The sequence below is a fragment of the Petromyzon marinus genome, unplaced genomic scaffold (assembly GCF_048934315.1).
Source record: "Petromyzon marinus isolate PM22_M1 ecotype Great Lakes invasive population unplaced genomic scaffold, UKy_Petmar_22M1.pri1.0 PM_G_Scaffold_11, whole genome shotgun sequence".
In the NCBI taxonomy this organism is placed as follows: Eukaryota; Metazoa; Chordata; class Hyperoartia; order Petromyzontiformes; family Petromyzontidae; genus Petromyzon; species Petromyzon marinus.
The window spans coordinates 1066602-1088060 of NW_027422662.1; the positions used below are offsets into that span (position 1 = coordinate 1066602).

General features: G+C 47.6%; 1 protein-coding gene across 1 annotated transcript; it reads left to right on the plus strand.

Moving 5' to 3' along the window:
• The first annotated feature begins 15279 nt into the window (after window positions 1-15279).
• On the plus strand, window positions 15280-19268 carry LOC142908991 (uncharacterized). Its single transcript, XM_076059674.1, has 2 exons — window positions 15280-15463; window positions 17690-19268. The coding sequence occupies exon 2, from the start codon at window positions 17741-17743 to the stop codon at window positions 19265-19267; it is 1527 nt and encodes a 508-aa protein (XP_075915789.1). The 5' UTR covers window positions 15280-15463; window positions 17690-17740; the 3' UTR covers window position 19268.
• Window positions 19269-21459: the final 2191 nt, after the last annotated feature.

Below are 21459 nucleotides of genomic sequence, written 5' to 3' on the forward strand. Positions count from 1 at the left end.
ATTGTGTATACACTGTGTGTGTACACTGTGTGTATGTACACTATGTGTATACACTGTGTCACTGTGTGTCGCTGTGTGTCACTGTGGGTGTCACTGTGTGTGTGTACACTGTGTATATATACACTGTTCCCTGTGTGTGTACACTGTGTGTATACTGTATGTATAGTGTGTGTGTACACTGTGTGTACAATGTGTACATTGTGTGTGTACACTGTATGTACACTGTGTGTGTACAGTGTGTATACACTGTGTGTACACTGTGTGTGTACACTGTGTGTACACTGTGTGTACACTGTGTGCTTGTGTACACTGTGTGTACACTGTGTGTACACTGTGTGTGTGTACAGTTTGTGTCCGCATTGAACCGAACCCCCGAAAAGGCCATCTACTTAATGACGAGAGAAAATTCACACGAAATGTCCTTTTCAATGAAGTCTTCCAGATGAAAATTGATACAAGCTTTTAATGAAGAAATAAAATCATCTAATTCAAAACACAACACAATTCAAAGATGTTTCATTTTAAAACTTCAAAACGGAGCAAGGGGTGCTTGTGTGAATTCGTCCTTCGTGTGCAAATGTTGTGACTTTCCTGGCCTGAAGGCCGTCAATGTGTTGGACCCTTATTGGTGCACAGCGTCTCAACAACAGCAGTGGGGTTTGCTTCAACCGATAGGTAACATCCAGACGTCAATCACTAGGTGCATTTCTAGTCCCAGTTAGACAAAATCTACGTCAGCACGTAAGACAAAACTACAATTCGTGTTGTAGAGAATGTACCTCCTCCTATACGTGTAACCTTTAAGTGGTATACCTTGAATGATCCGAGCGTGCTACCTATTTCAAAGACAATAAGTTGCTCCAGATGCTTCGTGGAACACAAAAACACCGTTTGACCTGTATCACAAGAACAACGGGTCTCACCTGAGTTCTCTGTACAGGTTACTTTCAAACACACACACACTTTGTTCTAACATCACTGATTCAATGTTTGACCCTTATAGATCAAATGTTACAAGTATGCACAAAACCAGACAAGTATACATTCTAAATTCTTGACAGGCATATTAACAAAATGGGATTACTGCAGTGAAATATACTGCATCACGTTACATCGTATTAACAAGAAGCTTTTAAAAAAAGTTGCACATTCTGCTTCACAGTGTATGTAAAACATACTATCGTGTCATTCAAAACGAGGCCATTGCATGCTGGCGTCTGAGTGAAAATGTAGCAAATTCTAAACATTACCTACAAACTACACAACTGAGATGACACATCAATCATCGCCCCCTACTGACAGGCTCTTGTCCACATGCAGGCCGGTGCAGGGCCACCACCTTGTGCCACACAGGGGCAACTGCTACTTGTGGATGCTCTTCGAGTGTTTCAGACGAGGTACGACACAAAACTTCGAGTTGCTGAGGCGATTAAGCAAGCACCGTGCAAAAGCAATTATTATAACATAGTGAATGCTTGGGAGCTTATTGGCTCTTGCTCCTGGTTAGAGATCTACCCAACCCACGGGCCCACAAAGACTGGCCGCCCTTACTCTGCAGGATGAACCTAGGAACTCATGTTCAACGTCACATTCTTGTTATTAAAGGCCTGTGACAAAGGTGCATCTATTGGAGCAACATCGTCTCTGGCTTACACATCGACCGGGTCTCCACTTGACTTTGTATTGTCTAGGACCAAGTCCACCCACACCTCCACTTCCACAAACTGCTGGGAGTTGCCTCGCTCTGCCTCAATCAGAATTCTCCTCCTGCTTCACGTTGCTTTCATCAATGTAAAGGTCCCATTCTGGAGATGAATCTTCATCTTCACATTCTACCTTCACTTCTTCACATTTCACCTTCACCTCTTCATATTTCACCTTTATAGCTTTAAAAGTGTCCAAGCTGGGATTTTCGTCCGGTTCTTGTTTCATGAGGGATGGGCTCATTGCGGCACTTTGACTCTCACAAGCTGATTTCAGACTCCACTCCTTGCGGATCTTCTGATGCTTTTGTGTTCTCTGGTGTCTTCGAAAATTTGATGAATGTGCAAACGCCTTCCCACAAACACTGCACTTGAAGGGTTTCTCTCCCATGTGTGTTCTCTGGTGTGTTACAAGATTACATGAATCTGAAAACGCCTTGCCGCACAGAGTACACTTGAAGGGTTTCTCTCCTGTGTGTGTTCTCTGGTGTTTTTTAAGAGCAGATGACCATGAAAATGTCTTCCCACAAACACTGCACTTGAAGGGTTTCTCTCCCGTGTATGTTTTCTGGTCTTTTACAAGATATGACTGTGTAAACGCCATCCTGCACATCGTGCACCTGAAGGGTTTCTCTCCCGTGTGTGTTCCCTGGTGCCATGTCAGATTTCCAGTCCGGTCCGTGCTGTATGCACGCTGGTCGCAATGTTGACTTGTCGTACCGAGCTGCTGTGCTGACTGCCTTTGCTCCATCAGACCAATTCTGCAGAGGAAGCGTCAGCTGCAGACAGAAAAAAATAATATCCACACCATCTACACGTCAGGCACAGAGGAATGCACACGTGACTTACACGTCTATACTTATTAATATATTCATGATGTAGTGAAAAAGTTTCCCAAATTCATCAGATTTGATGAATCTGCAAACGCCTTCCACACAGAGTGCACCTGAAGGGTTTCTCTCCAAGGGCTGCTATGGCACACAATGAGAGGGAAAATGTCATTAATATGCCTGGAAGCCTTCATATCTTCAAGATGAATGTTAACCCAAAACTCTAAGCACACAATTTCGGCTGTCTGACTACAAAAGGAATATTTATGAGAGCTAAATTCAGCTGACATAGCAAAGGGTGTTGAAAACAATACTATTTGTGTTATGCAGAAATGCATAAATCAATGTTCAATCGCAACTTAGAGGTGTGAATCCAGGCTCAGATGCATGTGTGTGCTGTGTTCACCTCCTGTTTCCATTCGTATAAAGAGTTTCAGAGGAAAACAAAAATAAACTTGTTTTGATATAACCTCCGTGTTCAACAGAGTTAATAGACTTTACTGCAAACACAAACTTGACACTGTCACACACTGCCATGAGTAAACAGGTGGTGGTGTGACCAGAACCATGCCTGGCCACCTTCATCTGCTCAGCATGAATTCTTCCTCACTCCACCAAGTAATGAATCGAGGATCAATCAACATAGCCGAGGCTATCCGTGTCTCTTTCTCTCTCTCCCCATGGTGAAGGTGTTCCCCTCCACACATTCAGAGTCAACAGCGGCACGCGCTTAGCGTCTTTGACCGATAGATACGTTGACGCACGTATTGTTGGTTCTTTCAGTAAAGTCTCGTAGATAGAAAATAAAAATAACAGATAAAATTTAATAAGATAAAGACCACTTGTGTTGCGATCGAAATGTCGTGGGTTTTTTGCTTCATTTTCAAATTTGTTTATTTTTCATTTAATTTATTATCTGTTATTTTTATTTCATTTTCTATCTACGTGACTTTACCGAATAAACCATGAATATTAATTCCTGCAGTCATGAAAGCTTTAAGTCAAAACATTCACACACGTTGACAAAGCCCCACCTTGTGTTGTTGTGGGCAGGTCGCTTCTGATAACAAGAGCGGTATAGCAGCTCAAGCGGGCTTGGCCTGCTAACAAAAGAAAATAAAAACTGCGTGAATATTATATTCATATTCTTAGTTCTTTCGGTAAAGTCACGTTGAAGGGAAACAATAAAATAATAAAATATATATGAAACAATAAAGATTCTCACGACGTTTCGACCATAACACAAACGGTCGTCATCAGGTGTGAATATTTACAATAAAACAAAGTTACAAAGTGGCGAGCCGGGTGAAGACAAATTAAACTTAAGCGAGATAATTAAAGTAAACGCAATCAGGCGAGGGCAGGAGGCAAGGCCCCGCGTGGCTAGGCCCCGCGTTGTAAAGTTCCAACCTGAACATCGATTCCCATCAGAGTCAGAATCAGAAAGGGTTTTATTCGCCATGTAAGTTCACACCGACACGGAATTTACTTTGGCAGGATGGTGCATACATTCAACATATAGGAATCTAAAATCTTAAATAAGTTTTAAACAAGTCTTACTATAATAAGGGTTAAAAGTCTAACGCCAAGGGGCTGAAGTAAATAAAAATTAAATAAATATCGAATATAAAATAGCTTTAAGATATAATTTAAAAATAAAAAATACAAATAGGGTAACATAGTTAATATCGGCAAGGTGTCGTTATGTAGAGCAAATGTTTAAAACAGTGTTAGCCCTTGGCCTTGTTTAACAGGCCAGCAGCAGATGGGAAGAAACTGTTTTTATGGCGTGAGGTTTTGGTCCTGATGGACTGAAGCCTTAAGCCGGAGGGGAGTAGCTGAAACAGAGAGTGTCCAGGGTGGGAGAAATCGGCCATAATCTTCCTCGCTCGCCTCATGGACCTTGTCGTGTGCAGGTCCTCGAGGGTTGGTAGATTGCAGGCAATTACCTTCTCAGCAGTGTGGATGATACGCTGCAGTCTGCTCTTGTCCTTGGCAGTGGCAGCAGCGTACCAGACGGTTATGGAGGAGGTGAGGATGGATTCAATGATCGCTGTATAGAATTGCACCATCATTGTCTTTGGCAGGTTGAATTTCTTCAGCTGCCGTAGAAAGTACATCCTCTGTTGAGCTTTCTTGGTGAGGGAGCTGATGTTCAATTCCCACTTGAGGTCCCGGGAGAGAATAGTGCCCAGGAAGCGGAAGGACTCTACAATTTTGACTGGGGAGTCTAACAGGGTGATGGGGGTGAGTGGTGCTGTATTCTTCCTGAAGTCCACAACCATCTCAACTGTCTTTAGAGCATTTAGCTCTAAGTTGTTCTGGCTACACCAGGTCACCAGATTGTCAGCTTCCCACCTATAGTCAGACTCATCCCCACCAGAGATCAGCCCAATGAGGGTGGTGTCATCCGCAAACTTCAATAGTTTGACGGACAGATGATTGGAGGTGCAGCTGTTGATATACAGGGAGAAGAGCAGAGGGGAAAGGGCGCAGCCCTGAGGAGTTCCGGTGCTGATGGACCTGGAGTCAGAGACTTGTGTTCCCAGCTTAACGCACTGCTTCCTGTCAGACAGGAAGTCTGTGATCCATTTACAGGTGGTGTATGGCACGTTCAGCTGGAAGAGCTTGTCCTGAAGCAGGGCAGGGATGATGGTGTTGAAGGCAGAGCTGAAGTCCACAAACAGGATCCTGGCGTAGGATGCTGGGGCGTCCAGATGCTGTAGGGTGAAGTGGAGGGCCATGTTAACTGCATCGTCCACAGACCTATTGGCTCTGTAGGCAAACTGAAGGGGGTCCAGGAGAGGGTCTGTGATGGCTTTGAGGTGTGCCAGGACCAGGCGCTCAAAAGACTTCATTACCACAGATGTAAGGGCGACCGGTCTGTAATCATTTAGTCCTGTTGGCCTTAGCTTTTTGGGCACAGGGATGATGGTGGAGGACTTGAGACAGGTTGGTACATGGCATGTCTCCAGGGAGGTGTTAAAGATGTTGGTGAACACCGGAGACAGCTGGTCAGCGCAGTGCCTGAGGGTGGCTGGAGAGACAGAGTCCGGCCCGGCTGCTTTGCGTGGATTCTGCCTCTTGAAAGTCTATTCACTTCTCCCTCCTGAAAGGAGATAGTCGTCTCTATAGTATTGGTGGGGGATGGGGCCTCTTGGGTTGGAAGGGGTGGTTCAGGACAGTCCAATTGTCTTTCAAATCTACAGTAGAACTCGTTCAGGTCGTTGGCTAGGCGGGAGTCATTAGTGGTGTGGGGGGCTCTGGGTTTGTAGTTGGTGATCTGCCTGAGCCCTCTCCAGACAGAAGCAGCGTCGTTTGTAGAGAACTGGTGTTTTAGTCTCTCTGAGTGCAGTCATTTAGCCTCTCTCACCGCTTTGCTAAACCTGTTCTTCGACTCCTTGAATCTGTCTCTATCTCCACTCCTAAACGCTTCCTCCTTCTCCAACCTCAACCTTCTGAGCTTTGCTGAGAACCAGGGCTTATTGTTGTTAAAGTTCACCCTGGTACGTGTTGGGACACAGCAGTCCTCACAGAAGCTGATGTAGGACGTCACAGCCTCTGTGAGTTCATCCAGACTATTGGTAGCAGTCGTGAACATATCCCAGTCAGTACAGTCTAAGCACGCCCGCAAATCTTCCACAGCCTCACTGGTCCACTGTTTAGATGTCCTCACAGCAGGTTTACAGAGTTTTAGTTTCTGCCTGTATGCAGGAATCAGGTGGACCATGGCATGGTCAGAGTGTCCTAGTGCTGCTCGGGGGATGGCGTGGTAGGCTCTACTGACTGTAGTGTAGCAGTGATCCAGAGTGTTCTCTTCTCTGGTTGGGCATTTAATGAATTGTATGTATTTGGGGAGTTCGTGGCTGAGATTACCTTTGTTAAAGTCGCCAAGTACGATAACCAACGAATCTGGATTTGCTCGCTCCACACTCAGAATCTGATCGGCGAGCATGCGTTGGGCTTCTTTAACCTGAGGACAAGGCGGCAAATAAACTCCGACCAAAATGAGCGACGCGAACTCGCGAGGCGAGTAAAACGGTTTACAGGTTATAAAAATTGATTCAAGGAGTGGAGAACAATGTTGCAGAATCACTGTGACATCTACACACCAGCCACTGTTAATGTAAAAACAAATACCACCGCCTTTCGTCTTGCCGGAGAGTGCTATGTCACGATCCGATCTTACAAGATGGAAACCTGCTAGTTGTAGCGAAGTGTCCGGAATCAAATCACACAGCCATGTTTCCGTGAAGCACAATGCAGAAGCTGAAAGAAAGTCTTTGTTTTTTACCATCAGTAGCTGAAGTTCATCCATTTTGTTGTACAGTGAACGTACGTTGGAGAGGAAAAAGCTCGGAAGCACTGTTCGGATCCCGCGTCTGCGTAGCCGTACTAGAGCCCCCGACCGTTTACCCCTTGGGCGGCGTTTCGTTGCTTGAGCAAAGCCTAGCGCAGCATTGACATGAATGACTACTAATTCTGCCGCTGGAAGCAGAAAAGTAGGAATTAAATCCACAGGAGTTGTTTCCCTGATATTTAAAAGTTTGTCTCTTGTTAGAGAACTCCGAAAATCTTGGCAAAACACTGAATTGACAGACAAAACAAGACAAAACAGGTCGCACCGACCGGCTGAGGCTACCATCATCAGCGCCATCTTCACACCAGCACGGGTGTGCTGAACAGCAGGACTCTCTCACCAGCACTGGTGTGTTGAACAGTAGGCCCCTCTCACCAGCATGGGAGTGGTGAACAGCAGGCCCCTCTCACCAACACGGGTGTGATGAACAGCAGGCCCCTCTCACCAACAAGGGTGTGATGAACAGCACGCCCCTCTCACCAGCACGGGTGTGATGAATAGTAGGCCTCTCTCACCAGCACGGGTATGCTGAACAGCAGGCCCCTCTCACCAGCACGGGTGTGATGAACAGCAGGCCCCTCTCACCAGCACGGGTGTGTTGAACAGCAGGCCCCTCTCACCAGCACGGGTGTGTTGAACAGCAGGCCCCTCTCACCAGCACGGGTGTGCTGAACAGTAGGCCCCTCTCACCAGCACGGGTGTGTTGAACAGCAGGCCCCTCTCACCAGCACGGGTGTGCTGAACAGTAGGCCCCTCAACACGGGTGTGCTGAACAGCAGGCCTCTCTCACCAGCACGGGTGTGCTGAACAGCAGGCCTCTCTCACCAACACGGGTGTGCTGAACAGTAGGCACCTCAACAGCAGGCCCCTCTCACCAGCACGGGTGTGCTGAACAGCAGGCCCCTCAACACGGGTGTGCTGAACAGCAGGCCTCTCTCACCAGCACGGGTGTGCTGAACAGCAGGCCTCTCTCACCAACACGGGTGTGCTGAAAAGCAGGCCCCTCAACACGGGTGTGCTGAACAGCAGGCCTCTCTCACCAGCACGGGTGTGCTGAACAGCAGGCCCCTCTCACCAACACGGATGTGATGAACAGCAGGCCCCTCTCACCAGCACGGGTGTGCTGAACAGCAGGCTCCTCAACACGGGTGTGCTAAACAGCAGGCCTCTCTCACCAGCACGGGTGTGCTGAACAGCAGGCCTCTCTCACCAACACGGGTGTGCTGAAAAGTAGGCCCCTCACACCAGCACGGGTGTGCTGAACAGCAGGCCCCTCAACAGCAGGCCTCTCTCACCAGCAAGGGTGTGCTGAACAGCAGGCCCCTCAACACGGGTGTACTGAACAGCAGGCCTCTCTCACCAGCACGGGTGTGATGAACAACAGGCCCCACAACAGCAGGCCTCTCTCACCAGCACGGGTGTGATGAACAGCAGGCCTCTCTCACCAGCACGAGTGTGTTGAACAGCAAGCCCCTCTCAAGACAAAACTGGACAAAACAGGGCGTACCAACCGGCCGAGGCTGCCATCATCGGCGCCATCATGCTCGCTGCTACTCAACTGACATCAATACGAGAGAGAGAGGCTCTACCTTGGTAAACAACAACAACCGCCACAACAACGACCACCACCACCACCACGATAATTTCTCACCTCGGATTTCAGTGCAAGCGCAGATCGGCAGCCTCCTGTTACCTTGCGACGTCACGCGGGTAAGCAGGTAACATGACGTCACTTCCGGGGTAAGAGACACGCCCCTCCCACAATGAGCGGCTCTGTAACTTGTATATTTAGGTGTTATGAAAATTGATGAAAATTTAATGAAATTTGAGACTTGCATAATTTATCAGAAATTATGTTAATTTGTGTAATTATGCACATAAATTAAGCTGATTCGGGAGATAATCGTATTAATTTATGCGAGTGGGCGTGGTTATGATAATGCGGGTCGAGCCTCGGTGACGTGAATTGTGTTATGAATTGGAATAACGCAATTAAGACCAGATGACTGTGTGTACACTGTGTGTGTGTACACTGTGTGTGTACATTGTGTGTGTACACTGTGTGTGTACACTGTGCATGTGTACACTGTGTATGTACACTGTGTGTACATTGTGTGTGTGCACACTGTGTGTACACTGTGTGTACACTGTGTGTGTGTACACTGTGTGTGTGTACACTATGTGTATACACTGTGTGTGTACACTGTGTGTGTACACTGTGTATAAACTGCGTGTGTACAGTGTGTGTGTACATTGTGTGTACACTGTGTGTCGCTGTGTGTCACTGTGTGTGTCACTGTGTGTGCACACTATGTGTGTTACTGTATGTCACTCTGTGTGTGTGTACACTGTGTGTATACACTGTATGTACACTGTATGTGTCTACACTGTGTGTGTGTACACTGTGCGTGTACACTTGTGTGTGTGTACACTATGTGTACACTGTGTGTCACTGTGTGTCGCTGTGTGTCACTGTGTCACTGTGTGTGTCACTGTGCCTGGCACAAGCGTCGTGGTGACGTCACCTCCACTTAGTGGCGAATGGCGGTTGTTGTTGTGTCACTGTGTATACTATGTGTGTCACTGTGTGTGTGTCAGTGTGTGTACACTGTGTGTGTACACTGTGTGTGTGTACACTATGTGTATACACTGTGTCACTGTGTGTCGCTGTGTCACTGTGTGTGTACACTGTGTGTGTATATATACAGTGTGTGTACACTGTGTGTGTACACTGTGTGTGTATATATACACTGTGTGTGTACCCTGTGTGTGTGTACACTGTGTATATACTGTATGTACACTGTGTGTACACTGTGTACTGTTTGTGTACACTGTGTATACACTGTGTACAGTGTGTATAAACCGTGTGTGTACACTGTGTGTGTGTACACTATGTGTGTACAATGTGTGTGTACACTGTGTATATACAGTGTGTGTACACTGTGTATACACTGTGTGTATACTGTGTGTGTACACTGTGAGTGTGTACACTGTGTGTACACAATGTGTGTGTACACTGTGTAGTGTGTACACTGTGTGTACAGTGTGTGTACATTGTGTGTACACTTGTGTGTGTACACTGTTTGTGTCCGCATTGAACCGAACCCCCGGCAAGGCCATCTACTTAACGACGAGAAAAAAATCACACGAAATGTCCTTTTCAATGAAGTCTTCCAGATGTAAATTGATACAAGCTTTTAATGAGGAAATAAAATCATCTCATTCAAAACACAACACAATTCAAAGATGTTTCATTTTAAAACTTCAAAACGGAGCATGGGGTACTTGCGTGAATGCGTCCTTCGTGTGCAAATGTTCTGACTTTCCTGGCCTGAAGGCCGTCAATGTGTTGGACCCTTATTGGTGCACAGCGTCTCAACAACAGCAGTGGGGTTTGCTTCAACCGATGGTTACGAACATCCAGACGTGAATCAGCAAGGAGCGTTTCTAGTCCCAGTTAGACAAAATCTACGTCAACACGTAAGACAAAACTACAATTCGTGTTGTAGAGAATGTACCTCCTCCTATACGTGTAACCTTTAAGTGGTACACCTTGTAACTGATGAATGATCCGAGCGTACTACCTATTTCAAAGACAATGAGTTGCTCCAGATGCTTCGTGGAACACAAAAACACCGTTTGACCTGTATCACAAGAACAACGGGTCTCACCTGAGTTCTCTGTACAGGTTACTTTCAAACACACACACACTTTGTCCTAACATCACTTAATCAATGTTTGACCCTTATAGATCAAATGTTACAAGTATGCACAAAACCAGACAAGTATACATTCTAAATTATTGACAGCCATATTAACAAAATTGAATTACTGCAGTGAAATATACTGCATCACGTTACATCGTATTAACAAGAAGCTTTTAAAAAAAGTTGCACAGTCTGCTTCACCGTGTATGTAAAACATACTATTGTGTCATTCAAAACGAGTAGGCCATTGCATGCTGGCGTCTGAGTGAAAATGTAGCAAATTCTAAACATTACCTACAAACTACACAACTGAGATGACACATCAATCATCGCTCCCTACTGACAGGCTCTTGTCCACATGCAGGCCGGTGCAGGGCCACCACCTTGTGCCACACAGGGGCAGCTGCTACTTGGGGATGCTCTTTGAGTGTTTCAGGCAAGGTACGACACGAAACTTCAAGTTGCTGAGGCGATTAACCAAGCACCGTGTAAAAGCAATTATTATAACATAGTGAATGCTTGGGAGCTTATTGGCTCTTGCTCCTGGTTAGAGATCTACCCAACCCACGGGCCCACAAAGTGTTCAACTTCACATTCTTGTCATTAAAGGCCTGTGACAAAGGTGCATCTATTGTAGCGACATCGTCTCTGGCTTACACATCTACCGGGTCTCCACTTGACTTTGTATTGTCTAGGAGCAAGTCCACCCACACCTCCACTTCCACAAACTGCTGGGAGTTGCCTCACTCTGACTCACAGTCAGAGTTCTTCTCCTGCTTCACGATGTGAAGGTCCCATTTTGGAGTTGAATCTTCATCTTCACATTTTACCTTCACTTCTTCGCTCATCACTTCTTCAAATTTCACCATCACTTCTTCACATTTCGCCATCACCTCTTCATATTTCACCTTTATACCTTTAATAGTGTCCAAGCTGAGATTTTCGTCCGGTTCTTGTTTCATGAGGGATGGGATCATTGCGGCACTTTGACTTTCACAAGCTGATTTGAGACTCCGACTCCGCTCCTTGTGGATCTTCCGATGCTTTTGTGTTCTCTGGTGTCTTCGAAGATTTGATGAATCTGCAAACGGCTTCCCGCACAGAGTGCACCTGAAGGGTTTCTCTCCCGTGTGTGTTCTCTGGTGTGTTACAAGATTAGATGACTGTGCAAATGCCTTCACGCACACACTGCACTTGAAGGGTTTCTCTCCTGTGTGTGTTCTCTGGTGTTTTTTAAGAGTAGATAAATCTGAAAATTCCTTCCCACACACACTGCACTTGAAGGGTTTCTCTCCCGTGTGCGTTCTCTGGTGTATTACAAAATAACATGAATCTGAAAATGCCTTGCCGCACAGAGTACACTTGAAGGGTTTCTCTCCTGTGTGTGTTCTCTGGTGTTTTTTAAGAGCAGATGACCATGAAAATACCTTCCCACACACAGTACATTTGAAGGGTTTCTCTCCTGTGTGACTTCTCTGGTGCCGTGTCAAATTTCCAGTCCGGTCCGTGCTGTATGCACGCTGGTCGCATTGTTGACTTGTCGTACCGAGCTGCGCTGAGTGCCTTTGCTCCATCAGACCAATTCTGCAGAGGAAGCGTCAGCTGCAGACAGAAAAAAATAATATCCACACCATCTACACGTCAGGCACAGAGGAATGCACACGTGACTTACACGTCTATACTTATTAATATATTCATGATGTAGTGAAAAAGTTTCCCAAATTCATCAGATTTGATGAATCTGCAAACGCCTTCCACACAGAGTGCACCTGAAGGGTTTCTCTCCAAGGGCTGCTATGGCATACAATGAGAGGGAAAATGTCATTAATATGCCTGGAAGCCCTCATATCTTCCAGATGAATGTTAACTCAAAACTCTAAGCAGACAATTTCGGCTGTCTGACTACAAAAGGAATATTTATGAAAGCTAAATTCAGCTGACATAGCAAAGGGTGTTGAAAACAATACTATTTGTGTTTTGCAGAAATGCATGAATTAATGTTCAATCGCAACTTAGAGGTGTGAATCCAGGCTCAGATGTCCTTGAATGCTGGGATGAACAGTTCCGACTTCAGCTGAATGTGTGTGCTGTGTTCACCTCCTGTTTCCATTCTTATTAAGAGTTCCAGAGGAAAACAAAAATAAACTATTGTTTTGATATAACCTCCGTGTTCAACAGAGTTAATAGACTTTACTGCAAACACAAACTTGACACTGTCACACACTGCCATGAGTAAACAGGTGGCGGTGTGACCAGAACCATGCCTGGCCACCTTCATCTGCTCAGCATTAATTCTTCCTCACTCCACCAAGTAATGAATCGAGGATCAATCAACATAGCCGAGGCTATCCGTGTCTCTGTCTCTCTCTCCCCGTGGTGAAGGTGTTCCCCTCCACACATTCAGAGTCAACAGCGGCACGCGCTTAGCCTCTTTGACCGATACATTGACGCACGTATTGTTGGTTATTTCAGTAAAGTCACGTAGATAGAAAATAAAAATAACAGATTAAATTTAATAAGATAAAGACCACTTGTGTTGCAATCGAAACCTCGTGGGTTTTTTTGCTTTATTTTCAATTTTTCATTTAATTTAATTTTTATTTTCTATCTACGTGACTTTACCGAAAGAACCAAGAATATTAATTCCTGCAGTCACCAAAGTTTTAAGTCGAAACATTCACACACGTTGACAAAGCCTCACCTTGTGTTGTTGTGGGCAGGTCGCTTCTGATAACAAGAGCGGTATAGCAGCTCAAGCGGGCTTGGCCTGCTAACAAAAGAACGAAAATAAAAACTGCGTGAATATTTACAATAAAACAAAGTTACAAAGTGGCGAGCCGGGTGAAGACAAATTAAACTTATGAGAGATAATTAAAGTGAATGCAAATCAGGCGAGGGCAGGAGGCAAGGCCCCGCGTGGCTAGGCCCCGCGTTGTAAAGTTCCAACCTGGACATCGATTCCAATGCTCGCTGCTACTCAACTGACATCCCTACGAGAGAGAGGCTCTACCTTGGTAAACAACAACCACAACCACCACCACAACAACCACAATGAGAATTTCTCACCTCGGATTTCAGTGCAGGAAGCATACCTCGTGACGTCAAGCGGCAGCAGGTGCCATGACGTCACTTCCGGGGAACGGAACACGCTCCTCCCACAATGAGCTTCTCCGTAAATAAATAAATTAGAGTATGAATAAATTATGTTAATGTGCCTTTCGATATTAGTTCATTTTAGTTCATTTGTTCATTTATTTGGTATAGCCCTGTGAGCCATTCGGCTCTTGAATCGGGTGCAACCGCAACAAACAAAAAAAATGAACAAGAAAACATCTTAAAATGATTATGTGACTGTGCAAACAGAAAATACAGGAAAAAAATATCAAAATATTCCTGAAATAACACCGTACACCAACTCTGTGTGCAAAAATCCCAGTGGGATGCAAGTCAAATAACAACAACAACAACCACAATAGAATCAGAATCAGAAAGGGTTTTATTCGCTATGAAAGTTCACACCGACACGGAATTTACTTTGGCAGGATGGTGCATACATTCAACATATAGGAATCTAAAATCTTAAATAAGTTTTAAACAAGTCTTACTATAATAATAATAATAATAAGGGTTAAAAGTCTAACACCAAGGGGCTGAAGTATATAAAATTGAATAAATATCGAATATAAAATAGCTTTAAGATATAATTTAAAAATAAAAAATACAAATAGGTTAACATAGTTAATATCGGCAAGGTGTCATTATGTAGATAACTAAGATTAAGGCCATCAGTCTAACTCCGTACTACAATAAACATTAACATGGCCTAAACCAAAAAAACTTTTCGAAATCACCAAAATAAAAGCCATAAATGCAATGTAACAGTGATCATAGGGAGTGTGACCGAATTTTTTACAATAAACTACATAAATAAATTATAACACCAAAATCTAGAGCCATATTTCAGGCCACTAAATAGCAGTGGCAGCTAGGGGTGTACAACTCCTCTAGAGCAGTTTTGAGTGAAGATCTCATAGGTGGTGATTCAAGTTGCAGTTTATTGGCAATAGCATTCCAGGCCCTGGGGTCATGAATAGCAAAGGCCCTTCCTCCAGTTTTTGTACGGCAATAGGGAATGTGTAGCTGGTAAATGAGCGAAGACCTGAGGTCAAATTTGTTCTTTGAAACAGAGAGGAGATCCAGTAGGTAGTCTGCGGAATTTTTTGTAAGTACATCGTGAATAAATAAGATCTGGTGCACAAGCCGTCGAACATTAAGAGATGTTAAGTTTGACCCAATGTAGAGATCACAGTGGTGAGTCTATGGGGCAGTGTTGAGTCTATGGGCAGTGTTGAGTCTATGGGCAGTGTTGAGTCTACGGGCAGTGTTGAGTCTATGGTGCAGTGTTGAGTATATGGGCAATGTTGAGTCTACGGGCAGTGTTGAATCCACGGGCAGTGCTGAGTCTATTATGGTGCAGTGTTGAGTCTATGGTGCAGTGTTGAGTCTATGGGCAGTGTTGAGTCTATGGACAGTGTTGAGTCTATGGGCAGTGCTGAGTCTATGGGCAGTGTTGAGTCTATGGGCAGTGCTTAGTCTATGGGCAGTGTTTATCAATTCTACAGAATCTGAGCCTCGCTCGCACTGCGTGTTCGCCTATCCGCACTACGGTTTATAAAAGCGCCCTGCTAAGGCCTCACGTGATAACAGCCCTGCCGAGTCGCCTGCCCGTGATTCGAGGCACGGAACGTCGAATCTCCTCCTCCACCACGACCACACGAGGACATTGTTTTGTTTGTAACCTCACCACAAAGGAGGATATAGCTCAAGACCCCCCCGCCCAGACACCTACGCAGCGTTGCGCTGGTGAGTGCCGTGTTGAGGCCTATTCCGGGAGTGTCACCGGTCTCGGCTAGATTGCCCAGCCGGCCGAGGCGGCACTTTGGCCGGCTACAGATGCCGCTGTCATGCGATGGCCTCCATAGAGACCTGGAAGATGGTCTCTAGGTTATGTTGTGGGTTGGCAAGCTTCCAAAGGATGCGTGAAGGCTGCCGCTAGGCTTTTGTAACGAATCTTTGCTGCGTGTTTTAAACTTGAATTATTTGCAATGCACGCGTGTCAATGTGCTCTAGAGGAGTTGTACAACCCTAGCTGCCACTGCTATTCAGTGGCCTAAATTATGGCTCTAGATTTTGGTGTTATAATTTATTTATGTAGTTTATTGTTAAAAATCGGTCACACTCCCTATGATCACTGTTACATTGCATTTATGGCTTTTATTTTGGTGATTTCGAATTTTTTGTTTGTTTTGGCCATGTTTTGTTTATTGTAGTACGGAGTTAGACTGGTGGCTTTAATCTTAGTTGTCTTGTGGTTGTTGTTGTTATTTGACTTGCATCCCACTGGGATTTTTGCACACAGCGTTGGTGTACGGTGCTATTTCAGGAATATTTTGATATTTTTGTTCCTGTATTTTCTGTTTGCACAGTCACGTAATCACTTTAAGATGTTTTCTTGTTCATGTTTTTTGTTTGTTGCGGTTGCACCCGATTCAAGAGCCGAATGGCTCACAGGGCTATACCAAATAAATGAAATTATGAACTATGCGTCGCTCAAAGACTTCACTCGAGCGCGTCGTGTTCAAGCTCGCTTTGTCTCCCTTAGGAGCTTACAAAGTGCCGCCCAATAATTTACCGTGCGTCTGCCTCTTAGACCGAGTGAATCGCTTGAACAAGTGCACATTCAGAAGCGTAAACTCTGCGAGTATCTCGTTTTAAATTTTTGATTTAAAGGTTTTGTGACTGCGGTAATTTATATTCTTAGCTCTTTCGGTAAAGTCACGTTGAAGGGAAACAATAAAATAATAAAATATATATAAAACAATAAAAATTCTCACGACGTTTCGACCTGATGACGACCGTTTGTGTTATGGTCGAAACGTCGTGAGAATTTTTATTGTTTTATATATATTTTATTGTTTCCCTTCAACGTGACTTTACCGAAAGAGTTAAGAATATCTCGTTTTATTCATAGTCCGTGTTTCCAAGGATAAAACAAATTGCACATTCTCATTACCAATACATCGACCTGGCTGGCGGTCACAGTTGCCAGGAGCCCCTTTCCCTGTCGGCTTGACATTTTTTTCAACTCAATTGTTTTTTTACACAGCTCTTGGACAGACGTGCGGCAGTGTTGGTTTATATCCTGGAAGGTGCTCTAACTTCAGGGGGTGTTTCATTGATGGGAAAAAAAACCTGAGCTGGGGCTGTAATCAATGTTGTTTTATTGATCTAGTTTAAAACAATCAGCACGAACATCGGTGCCAAACTAACACGATGTGAGGCGCTAGATTTGAAGCTTTCGTGATGTGCAAGGATTCATACTCTTTGGATTTTTTTCGGTAAAGTCGCGGAGGTAAAAAAAATAAAGTAAACCCAAGTTAAACTTTAGCAGCCGTATAGTTTACAGCAGAATACTCAGCAAGGCAACCAGTTTGTCAGCTTAACTACTGCCTCTGGTTCACGTGTGTAACGCTCTTCAACCTGCACACGGCCATCTCTCCGTCCCCCCCCAACCCCCTGCAGCATAACAGAAGGCGGCTTAACTTAGCCCCCGCCCCACGGCCCTTCTTGTCTCTCCCCCCCCCCTTAACCTGTATACAATCTCGGGTGTCACTACCACCACCATTACACCACCACTACTACCACCACCACTAGCACCATCACCACCACCACTTCCACCACTTCCACCATTACCACCACTACTACCATACACTACCATCACTACCACCACCATTACCACCACTACTACCAGCAACGCTACCACCACCATTACACCACCACTACTACCACCACTACTAGCACCATCACCACCACCACTTCTACCGCCACTTCCACCATTACCAGCACCACCACCACTACTACCATACACTACCATCACTACCATCACCACCACCATTACCAACATCACTACAATCACTGACCACCACCGCTACCACTAATAACACCACCGCTACCGGGATGTTTGCGCGCTGAATGCTGGAATCTGATCCCGCGTCTCCTCCCTCTCCTCCGGCCCTCCCCCCTCACCAGCGGCCTCCCAGACGGCCTCCCCCAGCCCGGGCCCCGGCCCCGACCCCGGCCATGGCTACAGCCGCCCCCTCCATGAGGGCTCGCTCCTCCCGGCCCATCCGGGTGCCCAAGCGCTCCACGGACGACGCCGGAGGAGGAGGAGCCGAGTCCCACGCGGCGCCCTCCAAGGTCGCTCGCCCGCTCGGCGACGACGCCGGGGGGCCGTGGCCCGCGCCGGGGCCTCCCCGCCGCGGCCGTCGTCTTCGTCGCCCCGTGACGTTCCGGGCTCTCGAGGGGGGGCGCCGCCGCCGGGAGACTTCGGCGGCGGCGGCGCCCCCCCAGGAGAGCTCCCGCGGCGGCGGCAGCAGCGGCGCCCGGCCGACGCCGGGAATCAGCCCGAGGGTCGCCCCGGAGCGCGGAGACGGCGGCGGAGAGTCGGGGCCGGCGCTCGGTGCTGACGAGGCGGCGGGCAAGGAGGAGGCGGAGGAGGAGGAGGCGGAGAGACGCAGGGAGGCCGCGGTTGGACCGCGTGCGGCGCGGAAGAGACACTTCGACTTTTGGTGGCAGGGCATGGGCAGGAGGGGGAGCAGCAGGAGGGGCGGAGGAGGAGGAGGCGGAGCGAGAGGAGGAGGAGGAGGGGAAGAGGAGGCCGAGGCGGCGATGAAGGCGGCGGAGGAAGAGGAGGAGGAGGTTTTGGCCGGGCGGTCTCCGCTAAGCAAGCGGCGGGAGGCGGCGGCGGATTGCCCGGTGGGACCGAATCCCGATCCCTGCCCGGGCTCCTCTACCTGCCGCGCTCCTCCCCCTCCTCCTCCTCCTCCTCCTCCTCCTCCTCCTCCTCCTCCTCCTCCTCCTCCTCCTCCTCCTCCTCCTCCTCCTCCTCCTCCGCCGCTGCCGGCGGCGGCGGTCGCGGGCAAGCGGCGGTCGACCCCGCGTGGGGCGACGTTCCACTTCTGCTCGCTGATGCCGCGGCCGCTGGCTGAGCCGCCGCCGCCCACCGAGAGGCGCCGGGGTCGCTCCCTGGAGAAGCAGCGGCAGCGACGGAGACAAATTCAGCAACAATACCGGCAGCAGAGAGCGTCGTCATCGTCCTCCAGCTGTTGGTCGTTCTCGGACGCATCGTCGTTGTCGTCGTCGTCTTCATCGCCGGAGGACGAGGTGGTGGTGGAGGGTGACGAGGTGAAGGAGCGGAGGGGCGAGGAGGAGGAGGTGGTGGAGTCTACGGGGGGCGTCCGCAGGCTGCTGCTGAAGTCTCGCGCCAGCCGCCTGCAGCCGAGCGTCGACAGAGCACGAGACGATGGGGAGGTGGCGGACAACGAGGAGGAGGAGAACGAGGAGGAGGAGGAGGAGAGGAAGACGAGGAGGAGGAGGAGGAGGAGGAAGAAGAAAAAGAAGAGGAGGGGACTATGGAGATCACGCAGTGCAGTCGATGATGGCGACTACAAGTCGGGCGACGAGGTGGAGGAGAAGGAGGAGGAGAAGGAGGAGAGGGTGGCGAGTCTCAAGAGGGTGGAGGAGTGCCGGATTCTCAAGCAGATAGACGACATCATGGCTGAGAAACCCCAGCTGGAGGGGAGATGCAGGGTGAGGAGGAGGAGATGAGGTGTAGGGTGGTGAGGAGGGGCTGGGTGGTAAGGTATAGGGTGGTGAGGAGGGGCTGGGTGGTGAGATGTAGGGTGGTGAGGAGGGGCTGAGTGGTGAGGTGTAGGGTGATGAGGAGGGGCTGGGTGATGAGGTGTAGGGTGGTGAGGAGGGGCTGGGTGGTGAGGTGTAGGGTGGAGAGGAGGAGGGTGAGGAGACTACCGGGCAGCGGGTGAGGGTGTTGGGAGTGGCTCACTCAGTCATTCACTCACTCAGTCACTCACTCAGACACTCACTCAGTCACTCACTCAGTCACTCACTCAGACACTCACTCAGACACTCAGTCACTCACTCAGTCACTCACTCAGTCACTCACTCAGTCACTCACTCAGACACTCACTCGCTCACTCAGTCACTCACTTAGACACTCACTCAGTCACTCACTCACTCACTCGAACACTCAGTCACTCACTCAGTCACTCACTCATACACTTACTCAGTCACTCACTCAGTCACTCACTCAGACACTTACTTAGACACTCACTCAGACAGTCATTCACTCAGTCACTCACTCAGACACTCAGTCACTCACTCAGTCACTCACTCAGACACTCAGTCACTCACTTAGTCACTCACTCAGACACTCACTCAGACACTCAGTCACTCACTCAGTCACTCACTCAGACACTTACTCAGACAGTCACTCACTCAGTCACTCAGACACTCACTCAGACACTCAGTCACTCAGACACGTACTCTGACACTCAGTCACTCACTCAGACAGTCACTCAGTCACTCACTCAGACAATCAGTCACTCACTCAGTCACTCACTCAGTCACTCACTCAGACACTCACTCAGTCACTCACTCAGACACTCAGTCACTCACTCAGTCACTCACTCAGACACTTACTCAGACACTCAGACAGTCACTCACTCAGTCACTCACTCAGACACTCAGTCACTCAGACACGTACTCAGACACTCAGTCACTCACTCAGTCACTCAGTCACTCACTCAGACACTCAGTCACTCAGACACGTGCTCAGACACTCAGTCACTCACTCAGACAGTCACTCAGTCACTCACTCAGACAATCAGTCACTCAGACACACACTGACACACTGACACACACTGACACACACTAACACACACACACTCAGACACACACTGATACACACACACACTGACAAAGCAAAAAACAAAGATCCCCCGTATAGCCTTAACAGACTGTAGGGGCAAGTGCTGTTAGCGAGCACCTACACACACTGACAAAGACAAAGACAAAGATCCCCCATATAGCCTGTAACAGACTGTAGGGGCAAGTGCTGTTAGCGAGCACCTATGAAGGCCAGAACGGTACACGAGGGGGTGGGTGGCCAGCACCACGCCCGACCGCCTTTGTCTCCCCAGTGGCAATGTTTACACACCGCACCAGGTACTCATTTGAGGCTGAGTCGACCTAGGGGAGGCCCGGGACCGGTTCAGATAATCGTCACTGGTGTTGGCCGTGAGCGGGAATCGAACCCGGGTCGCCAGGTTCATAGTGCAGCGCGCTAACCGCTACACTATCGCTCCCCTACACACACTGACACACACACTGACACACACACCATGATACACACACTGACTGGAGGAGGTGGAGCGTGGTCAACACATCTACGCCTGAAACATTTTAGAAAGAAGCGGAGAATACGGAACAACCCACCTGTTGTCCATTTCGATTTCCGTGTTGCCTCTAATCTTCAGTCTTGCTGTGTATCCACCGTCTGCTGGAGCTCACCTTCTATAGCAAGGATATCCATCATCTCCAGTTTGTGTGTCTTTAATAAATTGTCTCGGATATTTCTTGCTGCTCTCTATGTCCTTCATACATGCTGCTGCATTGACATTAAGGTTTCCGCATGGTCCATGAATCATATTTGCGGTCACTACTGCAAACAGATTTTGGGTCTTCCTCTGGATTTGGATTGGATGATTTTATTCTTTCAGCCAGATTAAAATATGAGCGTGGGGAAGTCATCTACATCATTAGACCACCTTTGGCGGGACCAAAATATAATAATAGGGGTTTTTCCCCTTTTTTCTGGCAACAAAACTGAAACCTTTTTACAAGGATTCATGTTACTGCATTAACCACAATACCTGCAGTCAAAATGCAAACAAAACACACGCACTATGATAATATGTGGCATTGTCCTTGAAACCGATTGG